Here is a 14,112-nt window from a genome sequence, read left to right as displayed (position 1 = left end):
AAATGCACCAGAAAACGTAGAATGCATTAGTGGAGAAGACGCGATCACGCGATTGATGCCAACGTACGACAAATTGCGCTTGCGAACGAAGCGACCGCGTACCGAGACGCTCGGCAGATCGTCGTTGCCGTCGAGCGGCGGCAAGTCCTGTAACACCTCAACGTGCAACTTGTGCGTCCCACTCATTTCGTTTTGAGCTGAGCATCGAAAAAGGCAATTGTATTTCACAAAAGACTATTTTTATAGTCTGCAATTGGATCTGCATATTGAAGACCTACGTGTGCTTACTGATGAAGTTTAGACACTTCAATAAGTGTTAGTAAGAACACTCCAGCGTTGCTTTTCAAATTCCAAGCAGTGTCAGTTCGCTCTGTATCTGACTGGCTCACCGCCATACCGAACTGAGCATTAGCAGCAGTGCTGCTGCTAGCAGCGATCATGACAGCGAGCAAGACAATCAACGCGCAAAAGCACAAGAAATTCGCCAGTAACAACAAGTATTCAGGGCGAGTACGTTTGTTGTGCCAATATGCTTCACACAAGATGTTTGTCCATCCATTGTCACGCGGGCCCCATCCTTGGTCAACTTGCACTTGCAACCGAATCAAGCAACCGGGGATCGGTCGAGAGCTCAAACTTCTGGCTGGGATCCAGCCTGGATGGATACTTTTCGCCGCGACAGAGAATCCGGCAACAGCACGCGTCGCGTCTCCCACGATAGGCTTTCGTCGATCGCCGCGGCAGTGCCTGAGGCATTACGCTTGCAAGAAGAACTTTTCAAGTGTCCATGAGACTACCTAGCCAGAAATTCAGCATCTTAGCAACACTCTCTTTCACTTCCTTGTGTTTAGAATTTCACTTCCATGTGCTTAAAGTGTATGCACCAATCAGATCACACCTTTCCAGCTATCGCCACATAAATTGACAATAAATTGCGACATTTTCACGCAACAAATCGTACAACTGCCTCCCCCGACGGCGGATGGCGTAGGACACCGAGAGATTCAGTTTCTCCAAACCCCTTCCGCGGTCTATTGCGGCTTTCTGAGGTGAGGAAGAAGACACCGCATTAGCTTGAGTGTGCCTACTACAACAGCCTACAGCAGCAGCGCGGCTCCGACACAGGCCTCTGTAACTTCAGCGCGCGCGGAAGACGCACAGCAGCTCGACGGACGGACGTCGGCAGCGTGCCAGGAACGCTATAACACCTATACAAGCAGCTATGATGCAGACGCAGCCTCTACCTACTTGCGATGAGTACGATCCGCTGGACGCACACTTGGACGAGCTGGAGGAACCCGGCGCCAATTTCCTGCAAGGTGCGAGCATGCCTCTTTATTTTTATTTAATGCACCTCTAATTTTATGAGATGGAACGTCAGACTTTATCGTGGCTCCGCAGAGCGACACGCCGCTCAGCAACTCGAATGGATATACATCCGAAGAATCAGATTACTCGGTAGTGACCCCGTCCGATGAGCAGAACTACCAGGACATGTCGTTCCTGCAAGCTGCCAACACCAGCGAGCTCGTAGACGTGGTGGGCGACCTGAGTACAGGCGACTTAACCACCGTAGCCCCTCAGCAACAGCAGAAGTTTGCAGGAAAAGTCATCAAGGGGAAAACCTCCAAGTATCGCGGTGTAACACAGACAAGCAAGACCTCATGGGGCGCAAAGTACAGCGCGAAACGCATCACTAACACGTGCAAGACTCCCGAGGAGGCTGCTCACGCATATGACGAGTATTTGAAGGTCAATTATCCGCAAAAGTTCGCCAAGTTCGCCAATTTTTGCGATAAATGCGGCAACTTTGTGAACCCGCTGGGCCTGCCACAGTTTCAGAGCGAATGCGCGTGCTCCATGAGCTCCCCCACGGGCTCCACCACGCTCTCACCCAAGAAGGAAATCTTCGACCGACAGCAGATCGCAACCCCCACAGCTACGCCGTCGCTGGCTCCTACCACCGCCCCGTCTCCCGCTGCAGGACCTTCAACCATATCTTCAAATTCGATGTTGAACATGATGGGGACTTCCAGCCACATCTTGGACTTGAATCCTGCTGAAGAAGAGAACCAAAATGTCCTTCGCTCCAGCAATTTGTCGGTGGGGTCGCTCAAATTCAGTTTTTCAGAGGACACGGAGCAGTTTTTCGCCGAATCTTTCAACGATGTGGCCAAAATGTCGTCCGAACTGGACGGCACTGCTCTGGTGGACGAACAACAGCAGCAACAGGACCAAAAGCGGGACAGTTTGCCGATTGCAGTCATCAGCTCGGCTGTGGACTCGTTCACTCAGGAAGACAATCTGGATCAGATTATCAAGGACATTAACCGCTCTTCATCTTCTCATTCCTTGCTGAAGGGAATCACAGCGGACGAACGGATGGGTAATGGCAGCAATGATAGCTTTGCAGCCAGTGGAAGCACCAGCAGTGGCGGGAAGTTGAGTAATTTTAACGGCATGGGGAGAGTCCAGATCGAACCCACGACGACCAACTCGTTGGACTTTGATGTGGATGAACTGGACGAACTGACGAAATATTTTTTGTCGGAGAACGACGCTGCTATTGTTGTGCAGCGAGAGATGCAGGCGAACCCGGTTCTTATGCAGCAGAATCCTCCAATGATGACGCAGAACCCGCAGTTCAAGAAGATTCACAGTCTTGACTTTGATTCGGACCACACTATGACGGGTAGTTCGTCTCGTAGTGGCATTGTCATGAGCGAAGTGAAGCTTAAAGACACGGAGATGGCGGACCCGTTCTTGACGCCTTCAGTGTCTGCGAACCCTGGCATGATTGTACCTCCAGGATCACCAGCACCCGCGATCATCGAGATTCGGACTCAGTTTCTCGAGAAATACTGGCGTAACGACCGCAAGAATATCCAGTGCTTCCCGTATTGTCCAGAACATGGTGACTATTATCGTGTACGTATTGAGAACCTGCAGCACCGATGCAAGGGAGTTTGTCGTGCTCCTGTGAAGGCTCACGTGTCCATTCCGGCGCCTGCTGGTTCGTCTGTCGTGCAATCTGGCTTATTGCTACTGGCACGCTGCAACAGTACGTTTTCTCGCAACATGACACTGACAGAGCAGCAGCTGCTGACTCTACCGGAGATGAAGTCCCTTCAAGGAGTCAGTGCCGTCGGTGTAGTGGACAATTTCGCTGCTCTTGCCTCTGGAGGTGTTCAATTCGACGTGACTTTTCACCCAGATGTGTGGAAATTCGAGTTCGACCTACCGAAGAAGCGTCGTCACGTGCAGAGTTCGAGTCCAGCTGTGTCGACGCATGGCGCTGATGATGGTGTAGACCCGATGACAGCAGAGTTTCTCTATTTCTTCGAGATTGACGTGTTTTACTCGCGTGAAAAGACGATGTTCGAGCGTCTGGGCCATACAGAGTCTATGAACTTCCAGATTGGCAACACTCGCACATTGTTACGACAACGCAACAAGATGGTGGAAGAGATTAACACCAGTGGAGGACCGCAGGTACGTGCGGGTCAGAACGATAATGACAAGTTAGCAGATGCTGATGAATTACCGGAGAAGAAGAGGGTCAAGGTGAACAAGGGACGACACGAGATGTTGTCGGGCACGTCGTTTAGCGAGGACGGTCTCAGTAGTCGTGGACCCAGCGGCAGCAAACTGTCGATTGGGTACATCACTGGTGAGGGCATTTCGTCGGCGTCCAAGAAGAACTTGCTGGAAGACAAGAGCGCGCCTATGGATGTCGATGGATACTTCCGATCGGACTCCAAGGACTCGCTATTTGACCGCGAAGCAGGCTCGTCAGATCTCCCGAAAGTCAAGGCTGATGTGTGGAAGGATGTGGACGGCGACAGTGATGACATGCAGCAGGCTGCTACCTCCGACTACCGTCCGTACGTCTCACCGAAGCAGAAGAGTGGCAAGCTGCAGACTGCGGAATCTCCAGTGGCGACAGCCATCCCGGTCAAGCTCAACATACACGCTCGACCTGCTATCCCTGCATCATCATCGTCAAATGAAACGCACAGTCTGCCGAAGCTCCTGGCGTACTCTTTTGTCTGCGTACCGCTGTCTGTTCTCTTCATTCCAGTGGGCATTCTGCTGCTCCTTGGGCTCTTAGTGGTGCCGCCCGCTGCTTCGAGTATCGTCGGTGCACTGGACGCTATGTCGGACATGGAGCTGTCTCGTGCGAACAGTAGCTGCATTTCTAGAGATCAGCGCATGGTGCTGAATCGTCTGGTTGAAGAGAACGTTGACTCATCTGGGAAGCCAAAGGGAGGTATGTTCCGCTATCACAGCAAGGGCGAAGTGTGGGGTAGGATCTTCTACTATAGCGGCGCCAAGTTCGTGGTTTCTATGGTGTCTTTGATGCCGGCGTTTGTATTGGCATTATTTGCTGGTCTTCTCTATCCCATTCGTCCCGTGTCTGCTGCCGTTGCAAATGCTGCGTGTAGCTGTGCGCTCTGGTCAAGAGAGTACACACGTGAAACTACGGGCAAACCTTTAGCAGGAGCTACGCAGTTCGACGACGTTGTATGATCAATCGTAACGAGATCTTCATTATTCAAGGTAAACAAAAAAGAAAGCGGATGTCAGATAGCGCAACAGAAAGCTAGGTTTTGAGGTCCACATGTAATTTATCATTCAGCACTCTTCGTTTTATGAAGGTTGAACCAGACAATCGAAGTAAGATAAAAAAACAAAACAGACCTGAATTTAATGTTTTCTGCTACGAAGGACACTCTGTGGGCGTCTTTTTCAAGGTCTGTTGATTGAGACTTTGCCGAAAGGTTCGTCAAAGACGCCGTGTCGAGTATGTCCGGGCTAGCAAGGGGGCTTGACGGGTGGAAAGACTTACTTGGAACGGAACTCCTCGCCTCCCGTGACCATATCGAACTGGCTGGCGAAATCGTCTATCGACATCTTCTTGCCGTCGTCTTCCTCGTCATCGAAGACCCAAGTCGTACCCGGAACGTACTTCGAGCCTTCAGCCTCCGAGCCGGGCGGACCTTTCGTTCCCTTGGCATAAAGCGGTCCCGCGCTGCAGTCACAAGATAATGTAATCAGTTTCTACCACAATACGCACAACGCTGCCAAAGGATTTGGTTACCCAGGAAGCGCATCTGCAATCCCGGCGGTCATACAGCTCTCGCCAATGTCTTCAATGTTGCTAAGCAGATTCCGCGCCAGGTAAGTCGTGTCGCCTGCCTTCTTGAAGAAGCTGTGCTTGAGCAACGCTGAAGTGCCAGGGCTACATCGGAGAACGCGTCAGTTATCCACGATGCAACGATATACCAGCAACTTCCTCAAGCTTACCGCTTAGATGGGTCCTTCTGCAAACATAGCTTGACCACATCCTTAAAGTGTCGTCCGAATTGGTGTCCGCTGCCATCGTCCTATAACCACAACGTTAATTATCCAGCCTTCGAGCCACACAAGTCTTTAAAACGTACATCATATGTGCGCAGCGACGGCGGGTCCTCTTGCAACGTGAGCAGCAGCACCTTCATGGGCTGGAAGCGAGCATAGGGCGCGTAGCCCTTGGCCAGCTCGAGCGCCGTGATACCCAGCGACCAGATGTCGGCCTTGTAGTCGTACCCGCGCACCTGTTCCATGACCTCGGGCGCCATCCAGCATGGAGTACCCACAAAAGTCTGTCGATTCTTTCGACGATCGCCGCCCTCCATCATCCAACCGGAGACGCCAAAGTCGGCGATGACGACGTGTCCCTCGCTGTCCAGCAGGATGTTACCGGCCTTGATGTCTCGGTGAATCTGGCCGTTCTCATGGAAGTATTGAAGTCCCTTAAGCGTCTCGTTCAGGATAACAGCCACGAATTCCTCCTTAAGACCCTCGCCCAAACCCTTTTTCTTGAGCAGATTCATGACGTGCAGACACGATCCCTTGTTCATGAGCTGCGTGACGAGCCAGAGCTGGTCCTTGTGCACGAAGCTGCAGTAACATTTGAGCACATTGGGATGGTTGGTCATCTTCATGGTCTGCACCTCAGCGCGGATGTCCTCGAAGCTCGTCGTGATCTTCTCCAGGTCCATGATCTTGATGGCCACGTGGATCTTCTTGGGCGCGCAGTAGGCCTTCCATACTTTGGCAAAGGCACCTTGGCCGATCTGCTCGATGATCTGGTACTCGCTTGCAACGGTGGGCCACTCGTCCGCCATGGCTCTTGTTGTCACTCTGAGGAAAATGAACGAGGTGGATACTTTCCTGTGCCCTGCGGCAAAGGCGGCGAAGGTTTCCCTGGAGGGTTCGGGTGCGCTAGAGCCAATACTGAGACCGTCTTCTCCACCAAACAACCAGTGTGGAATACACAAAGAGGCAGATTATGACGTGGACCACACGCTTATGGTGCACCAAGCCCTTCACACAAGTTGCGCGAAATTTTGCCTCGCGATTGGCAATCTTTCAGCAGAGCTTTATCCAGGATAAATTATCCTACATGTACATCTTCCACTGAGTTTATACATGTAGTCTTGGACCGGGCATGGAGCTCACTTGGCATCATGCTGAATTTGTTCCTACCGTGTCGAAGTTGCGTGTATACTTGCCAGCCTACTAGACGAGCGCGCACTGAAATGGATGCTGTGAGCATCGCTTTTTGGATGGGATGGTAGCTGCATTTTTTTCAGTCAAGCCTTGACGGCTGTGGCAAAGTTTGATTCTCTTCTGAAGACGTCCACAAAATACAACAACGGCTGGGATTGTATTTACGCGACGCGCGCTGTCAGCAACACGTTGTAAGCCTACAAGTGGACACAGCCACTGGCATGCAGGCCTTGCTCAGAGTATCTTTTCGACGGCTTTTTGCAAGTCGCGGTGGAGATCGACTAAGGACAACTTGACATTGCAAGATCATCAATATTGCTTCCGTCTTGAGTAGTAAGCAGTCGTTCCAATTGCGGGGTTGGTCGATATCCCCGTGAAGCACTGCCACTGGCAGTGCCAATACACCTTGTCCAACGCAGCGAAGACTCCAGTCTGGAGTGACGAGCTCCTGCAACATCTTGCGCTCGTCTCTATCCCGTCGTCACATTGTGGCTGACAGTGGCTCGTCGACAATTTTAGTAACGATTTAGCGCTAAAAGTTAGAAGCCAGGCAGATGGTCTGAAGCCGGAAGAGCTTGCTTCACGTCCTCATCCAGTCCAATCCCAGCTTCCACACTAACAGCGAGCTTGTCTTATGCTGACTGCATGACAGCATAATTGACTGTAGCTACTGCGCGCTCGCCGACAGGAAAAAAGCTGTGGGCCCGTAACAAGTATCTGCGGGACCGGGATACGCTGGGAATAGCCCCACCCCTGTACACAATATCAACACAATTTCACCTACTGAGCGCAAGTGAGCACCTTCTGCCACGTACGCCCCCGCGAGCCACACCGCCGCACTTCGGTTCTCGCTAGCAAGACAGCACTGTACAGGCGATGATGAAGACTCCGGCCGGCGTGCGCATGCGCATGGCGCTCAGTCACCAGCGCAATCTCCGCTATGTGCTGGTGGCAGCTTGTGGTGCGCTGCTGTTTGTCATGTATCTGCTTACGAAGACGCCCACGCCTTACACGTACGACAAGTTGTCGGACGAGGAGGACAAGCGCTTCAACACGCAGGCCATCATGGACCAGTGGCCAGGCCAGTGCCAGATTAAGAACTTTGAGCAGCTGCGTCGAATGTCCATCGTCTACACGTGGGTCAACGGCAGCCAGCCCTGCTATCGCGAGCTCCGCGAAAAGGCCGGTGGCAAACACGCCGTTGGTGGTTCCCGCGACCGAGAGATCGGAGAGCTCATGTACTCGATCCGCTCGCTCGAGAAGTACGTGCCTTGGCATACTGGCCAGATCTACATCGTGTCTCCTGGCCACATCCCGCACTGGGTCGACATAAATAACCCGCGCATCAAGGTGATCAACCAGGACGATCTGTTCCAGGACTACGCCAAGCAGTTCCTGCCCACTTTCAACACGCACGTGATTGAGCAGTTCCTGTACCTCATCCCCGGCCTCTCGGACATCTACATGCAAGTGAATGACGACTATTTGTTCACCAAACCCATCGCTCCACACGAGTTCTTTTCGTGTGACGGCGGCATCCGATTGCTGCACGAGAATGGACTCATCTCCCACACGCCGCCAACTCCGAAGAAGGGAATTTGGATCGCCTCAGTTCTCAATACGCAGCAAGAAATGGATCTACGCTGGGGTAAAACGGACCGCCACTTCATCAAGCACGCGCCGTTCGTGTACTCGCGTCGTGCATTCGAGCGTGTCCACCAGATCTTTGACCGTCCACTGTACATGACGCTCAAGAGCAAGTTCCGTGGTAAGCCTGATATGAACATGCCGCTGTTACACCACTACTATATGGTGGCACAGGGTAGCGAAGAGCTCGGTATCCCTGTCTACTCACCTCCCGAAGAGGAAATGTCTGGGTACAAGCTCATCCTGATGCAGAACAACAACATTGACAAGCTCAAACAGACGTTCGGACAGATTCTGGACGGCTCTACGCCATACAAGATTGTTGCACTTAATGACGAGTACTCCGACATGCGTGTGGCAGACACAGCGCTTGAGTTCCTCAACAAGTTTCTGCCTACGCCCAGCTCATTCGAGCGTAAGCCCGACTCGAAGCCTCATGCGCTTACTGTACGTAAGCCTGGTACTTGCGAGGTGGATCCGACGGTCCTGTCACCGTTCCCGCGGCGAGTTGAGGCTGCGCCCAAGTACCAAGTGATCGCGTACCGTGAACTGCGCTGGGTGGCTTTCACCAACTCGCTCCTGCGTGGTATTGGCTTCGGTCTGGGTGCGATTATCATGTACATCTTCTACCTGCTCGTGCTGCGTCCCAGTAAGGCACCAATGGGTTCGAACGGTGCCTACGATAAGGTGTAAGCGTGCTGGATGGATTATGTGCAGAGTGTTTTACGAGCAAAGGGCAAGACCGTCGACGACGTGGGTCTGCAGGCCTGTGGAAGACGAGGTTGGTAGGTTTAGTATGTGTATCTACAGCACGAAGGCAAATGTGCACACTACTCGTCAGCGTTCTGTGCAGAATAGACGTTGCGATTTTTTTTTTTCGTTGTGATGGTCTTGTCCTCCTCTTATTATTATAATAGGTGACGTGGCGACGCCACAATCCTTTGGCCACTGTTCCTTAAGCTCCGTTAAACGTGCAACTACTGCATGAATTCGTTTACCAGAACGCTTCATCTACAGCTACAAAGCGGAGTGTTTTTCTAGCTACAGACGTCAAGACAATTATGTCTGCTTGGTAGCGTGGGGCCCAGGAGAGCCCTTGTTGGTAAACCGGAAGATGTAGACGGAGATGATGGCTGCAATGGCCAGACCGAAGCCGTAGCCGATGTTCAACGCCAGAGTCCATCCGAACGATGGCGTCATCTCGGCGAAAGCACGTTCGTTAGGAGAGCGGAAGCGAGTCACTACTGGTGCCGGAGCCCAGTCGGTGGCTATCTCGTCTTCGACTCGAAGTGACATGAAGTCTGGCTCAGGTAACGGGACCACATTCGGGTCGTACGTGCAGTCTGCGCCGTGCCAGTTGCTCACTACACTCACGTATTGGCCTTCAGGAAGCTCGAAGAAAGCTGGCTCCGGTAGCAATTGAGAGTAGAAGCGGCCTACAAGCTCCGCCGTCTTGGGACTCGTGTACTCGTCGTTTAAAGCCAGCAGAATCTCAGGTCCCTTGTTCTCCAGCGCCATCTTGAACTGCGCATTGAGCGAGTCGTCAATGTTGTCCTTGACACGCACAAGCAGCCAATCATTACACTCGCTGATCGGATTGAGCTCCACTGGAATCCCCAGTACCTTGGATCCTTCCTCCTGCATGTAAATGTGGTGCAGTAGTGGCATGTTGAGGTCGTCCGGGTGACGCATCTGGTGTGGCAGCATAGCGTCCAGCTCCTTGCCGAACTTCTTGTGGATCTCTTCAAAACCCAAACGACTGTAGACGAACGGAGCGTGTTTGAGGAAGTTGTACACGTGCTCTCCACCGTACGTCTTGTCCGTGAGCATGACTGTGTTACGTACACTAGCTAGCCAAGCATTGGATTTCTGACTCGGAACATGGCGGATGTGGTTGATCTCGGTTAGAAGACGTAGTCCACCGTCACACGTGAAGAATCGGTCGGGCGTCACAGGTTTGATGAATAAATAGTCGTCGTTCATGTGGATGAAGACGTCTGTGAGCCCCGGGATCTTGTGCAAATACTGCTCGATAACGTTCGTGTCAAAGGTCGGGAGTGTGGCCTTGTCCTTGGGCAGCAGGTCGTCTTGGTCTACGACCCGCACACGTGGGTTGGATACATCCAGCCAGTCCGGGATCTGGCCTGGAGTGACGATGTAGATGGGCCCTTCGAGCCAGGGTGCGAACTTGAGCAGCGAGCGCAACGAGTACTTGAGCTCGCCCATCTCCTTGTCTCTTGACGACCCACCGCGAGGCAATCCTGCACGCTCACGGCGTTTGTTGTAGCAGCTTTCAGTGCCGTTAACCCATGTGTAGACGATGGCAGCATGGCGTAGCGTGTCGAGGTTGGCCACGTCGCAACGCGAGCCGTCCTTCGAAGGCATTCCACTGATGAGCTCAGCAACCCGAGCCGGCGGGTCCGGCTCCTGCCCCATGAACAGCAGCGTCGCCACAGTTAGCGCAAAGCCTAGCAGCGCCAAGAAGCTCCGCATGGTGGACAGGGGGAGAGAGAGGAATGGAAGTGCCCAAGCGATCGCAGATGTAATAGCTCCACGTACGAGAGCCGCTGGGAGCGGGATAGGATGTGTCGTCCCGCGCGGACTCGTCCCACGGAATAATTCATCGGATAATTCCTACGCTAATTGCTAGATGTGTGGACCACGTATATCGTGTAATAAACGCGATTTTTGTTTTTGACACAACGTTTCTTTGGCGACGCACACCATGGCCACTAAGCCGCGCGTGCTGGTGCTGGGCGGCGCCGGCATGATCGGCCGCAACTTCGTCAAGTACATGGTGGACCGCGATCTGGTGTCATCTGTGCGTGTGGCGGACAAGACGATGCCTGAGATCTCTTACTTCAGGTTCTTATCAAACATATCCTGTCTCTAGAAGTCGTCGGATCCTGACTGTGTCTTTCGCTACTCAGTGCCCCGCACAAGGAGGCGTTCGCGGACGAGCGCGTCAAATTCGTACAGGCGGACCTGACTCGTGATGCTCACGTGGACCGCGCGTTTAACCCAGAATTTGGTCCCTATGATTTCGTGTTCAACCTTGCGAGTGAGACCAAGTGCGGACTCTCAGAAACCGTCTACGCTTCGAAATGCCGCGACTTGTCGGTGAAGTGCGGTACGTAATGCAACGTGCAATAGATAAAGCAAATGGGAGGAACTTAACAGACGCGTTGACAGCCAAGAAGGCGCAGGAGGTGGGCGTGACGCGCTACATTGAAGTATCCACCGCCTTCGTGTACAAGTCGCAGGTCAAGCAGCCAGCTAAGGAGGACGCCGATCTGCAGCCATGGACTCTTCAAGCTAAGTACAAGCTTGAAGCGGAGGAGGAAATCCGCCGTATGGCAGACCTGAAGGTTGTGTTCCTTCGCTTGGCATCGGTAAGTCAGAAACTTCTATCTTTTCATCGGAATAAGTTGACTGATTGGCCCCGTTGTTGCTGTGTAGGTGTACGGATCGGCGGATTCAGCGGGACTTATGCCTAGAATCGTCTGCGCCGCCTCGTACGTGTCATAGCAAGTCGGGTGTCTCTTGAAGCGAAACACTGATTTCGTTTTGTCTACTGTAGATATGTAAAGCTCGAGGAGAAGATGAAGCTGCTTTGGGACGCGGAGATGCGCGTCAACACGGTACAGCAGACACTATTTCCCTATGACGAGAAATCCAGAGTAAATGACCCATTTGTTGTTCAGGTTCACGTGTACGACGTTTGCCAGGCGCTGTGGCATCTAACCAGTGCTGGAAACGATGGCGAGGTCTACAACTTGGTGGACAAGAACGACACCAGTAAGTGCTGCATGCACAAAAAGCTGCCCCTCTCGATACATTAAACAAATCGCGTACTTCGTACTGTTCAGACCAAGCCAAGATCAACGCTGTGTTGGAGGATATTTTCCACATCAAGACGGGCTTCATCGGCAAGCTCGTGTCCAACCTGGCACGCGTTCGCCTTGCTGACGTCGTAGACGATGCCAACGAGAAGCACATGCAGCCGTGGGCCGACCTCTGTGCGGTAACGTTCTGCCCATACACCCGGATTCCAAGTCTCTACGTGTGGATCTAACTTCATTGTGCCTGCCTTTGTTCATGCTTCGCTTTGGACTGTCATTCAGGAACATGGCATTACCAACACGCCGCTGACGCCCTACATCGACAAGGAATTGCTCCAGCACAACCACCTCTATGCTGATGGCTCCAAGATCGAGTCCACGGGCTTCCATTACGAATACCCGACGGTATGTGGCCGATCTTGGTGGCGTATTGTCACCTTATCCGGATACTGACGTTTGTGTTGCTTACGTGGCAGTTGGAGACGAAGGAAGTGCGTAGCGTGCTGGAAGAAATGGTGCAACAGAAGATCTTCCCGCCTATCTTGTCATAAACTCTATCCTAGACGACGAGGCTTCGTCGGTGTCAATAGGGCGATGCCTAACGCTCACAATGTGACGCGTTGGCTCGCGCTCATGTTCCCATCCGCCAGAACGGCCCAGCCAGCTGACCTCGGTGCTGCTGCGCTTGACACGTTAGAGGATGTTTGGGCAATACATTTTTCAAGTGTAAACAACAACACGACCACCTGAGTTCTTTTTTGCCCAAAACTGGGTACCAATGCGGGGGCAAGATGAGCTGGTCGACCTACCCGCATAACTGCAATAGGCGACAAAGCGACGGTCGGAGGCTTCGCTTCCCCCTCTTGTTTCTCGCCCTCTGCGCGCTATCGCTCTCCATACGCTCTAGCACTCGACAGGGCGTCTTGCGCACGTTCTTACCAGCCAATCCCCGCTGGAATCCGAGCGGTAGAGCCGTCAGTAGAGCCCTCTACTCAACTTCCATCCGTCGGCTAGCTGTCAACGCCTTTACGTAGTCGCAGTGCCTCCGATTGAAGATTAAGTCGCACATACAAGGCACCATGGAAGTGAGCGAGGCACCGGATGAGTTCGATAGCTACCAGGACGGTCTACCGTATGAGGCACCTGCCAGTTTGACGTCCTCGACTAGCACAAGCCCAGCGGATGGAGAGCCGCGTGGCAGCAATACTTCCAGCGATGTAGATCCACTACCGACGCAGCAGGTGCGGAAACTCAAGAGGAAGGAGCGATTACGCACGCAGAGCGAGAGCGCAGCGTGGACCAGAGCCTCGCTGAGGATGCGACCATCTCCACCTGTAGAGGATCTGGCGGCCACGCCCGCTCTTGACGGGGCCTACAGCCTCGCGACGCCCGGTGGCGAAGCTCCTTATGACCAAGTACGCAATAGCGAAAGCGCCTTGTCTCATTTCACGAGGGATATGCTCAATGGTCTGGACATCGCAGCAGTCGCAAATGGCAATGAATTCGCCTATCGTCGCCGCAGCCACGACAGCTCCATGGCTGCTGGAATGGTATTAGGCAGTCGATCATTTGCGAGTTGCTGTCGAGCTTGCTCGAACAGCAACTCAGTGCTAACGACGTCCTCGACCGGCTCAGCTGGCTCCACTTCGCCATCCTCCGGCGCGCCCTCAGCCGGCTCAGCAGGCTCCACCTCGGCATCCACCGACGCGCCCTCGTTTGCCTCTCGATTCATCTTCTTCACTGACCAACGCACGAGCAGCCTCGAGGCTGAAGAAGTGCGTGAACTTACCAATCATTTTCAGATCCCATGTCAGATCTCCAGTAAGATAAATATCTGATCTAGAATCTGATCAGTTCCGTATACGTACCTTTTCGGAGCTAACCGCCGTTGCCGGCTCGGGCGTGACGGTCGATGGTGTCGGTGTGTCACCGTCACACTGGTCCGACACAAAGTCGATTAAGTCTGCGAACAAGTAGATTTTGTCGCCAATGGGCAGCGTGCACTCTGTCAGGTTCATCGCCTTGACATCATTTAGAAGATTGTGGCACGCGTCTGACGCACACATGA

The 14,112-nt window shown here is 53.1% G+C and overlaps 5 protein-coding genes across 5 annotated transcripts; 3 read left to right on the top strand and 2 right to left on the bottom strand.

Moving 5' to 3' along the window:
* Positions 1-438: 438 nt before the first annotated feature.
* Positions 439-4,530, top strand: PITG_07279 (uncharacterized protein; the record flags this gene model as incomplete). The annotated part of the gene is made up of 3 exons (XM_002905166.1): positions 439-510; positions 1,154-1,319; positions 1,382-4,530. The coding sequence occupies 3 exons, from the start codon at positions 439-441 to the stop codon at positions 4,528-4,530; spliced, it is 3,387 nt and encodes a 1,128-aa protein (XP_002905212.1).
* A 315-nt stretch (positions 4,531-4,845) lies between these two features.
* PITG_07278 (protein kinase, putative) lies at positions 4,846-6,170 on the bottom strand (the record flags this gene model as incomplete). The annotated part of the gene is made up of 4 exons (XM_002905165.1): positions 4,846-5,032; positions 5,102-5,242; positions 5,308-5,387; positions 5,445-6,170. 4 exons carry the CDS (start codon positions 6,168-6,170, stop codon positions 4,846-4,848), a joined length of 1,134 nt encoding a protein of 377 aa, XP_002905211.1.
* A 1,261-nt stretch (positions 6,171-7,431) lies between these two features.
* Positions 7,432-9,070, top strand: PITG_07277 (exopolysaccharide phosphotransferase, putative; the record flags this gene model as incomplete). The annotated part of the gene is made up of 1 exon (XM_002905164.1): positions 7,432-9,070. The coding sequence occupies one exon, from the start codon at positions 7,432-7,434 to the stop codon at positions 8,893-8,895; it is 1,464 nt and encodes a 487-aa protein (XP_002905210.1).
* A 191-nt stretch (positions 9,071-9,261) lies between these two features.
* Positions 9,262-10,695, bottom strand: PITG_07276 (exopolysaccharide phosphotransferase, putative; the record flags this gene model as incomplete). The annotated part of the gene is made up of 1 exon (XM_002905163.1): positions 9,262-10,695. One exon carries the CDS (start codon positions 10,693-10,695, stop codon positions 9,262-9,264), a length of 1,434 nt encoding a protein of 477 aa, XP_002905209.1.
* Positions 10,696-10,915: 220 nt separating this feature from the next.
* Positions 10,916-12,595, top strand: PITG_07275 (uncharacterized protein; the record flags this gene model as incomplete). Its single annotated transcript, XM_002905162.1, has 9 exons — positions 10,916-11,067; positions 11,133-11,332; positions 11,395-11,594; positions 11,662-11,717; positions 11,783-11,843; positions 11,907-12,000; positions 12,072-12,226; positions 12,327-12,449; positions 12,521-12,595. 9 exons carry the CDS (start codon positions 10,928-10,930, stop codon positions 12,593-12,595), a joined length of 1,104 nt encoding a protein of 367 aa, XP_002905208.1.
* Between the last annotated feature and the right edge of the window lie 1,517 nt (positions 12,596-14,112).

The sequence above is a fragment of the Phytophthora infestans genome, genomic scaffold (genome assembly GCF_000142945.1).
Source record: "Phytophthora infestans T30-4 supercont1.10 genomic scaffold, whole genome shotgun sequence".
In the NCBI taxonomy this organism is placed as follows: domain Eukaryota; phylum Oomycota; class Peronosporomycetes; order Peronosporales; family Peronosporaceae; genus Phytophthora; species Phytophthora infestans.
This window is presented reverse-complemented; position numbering and strand designations above follow the sequence as displayed.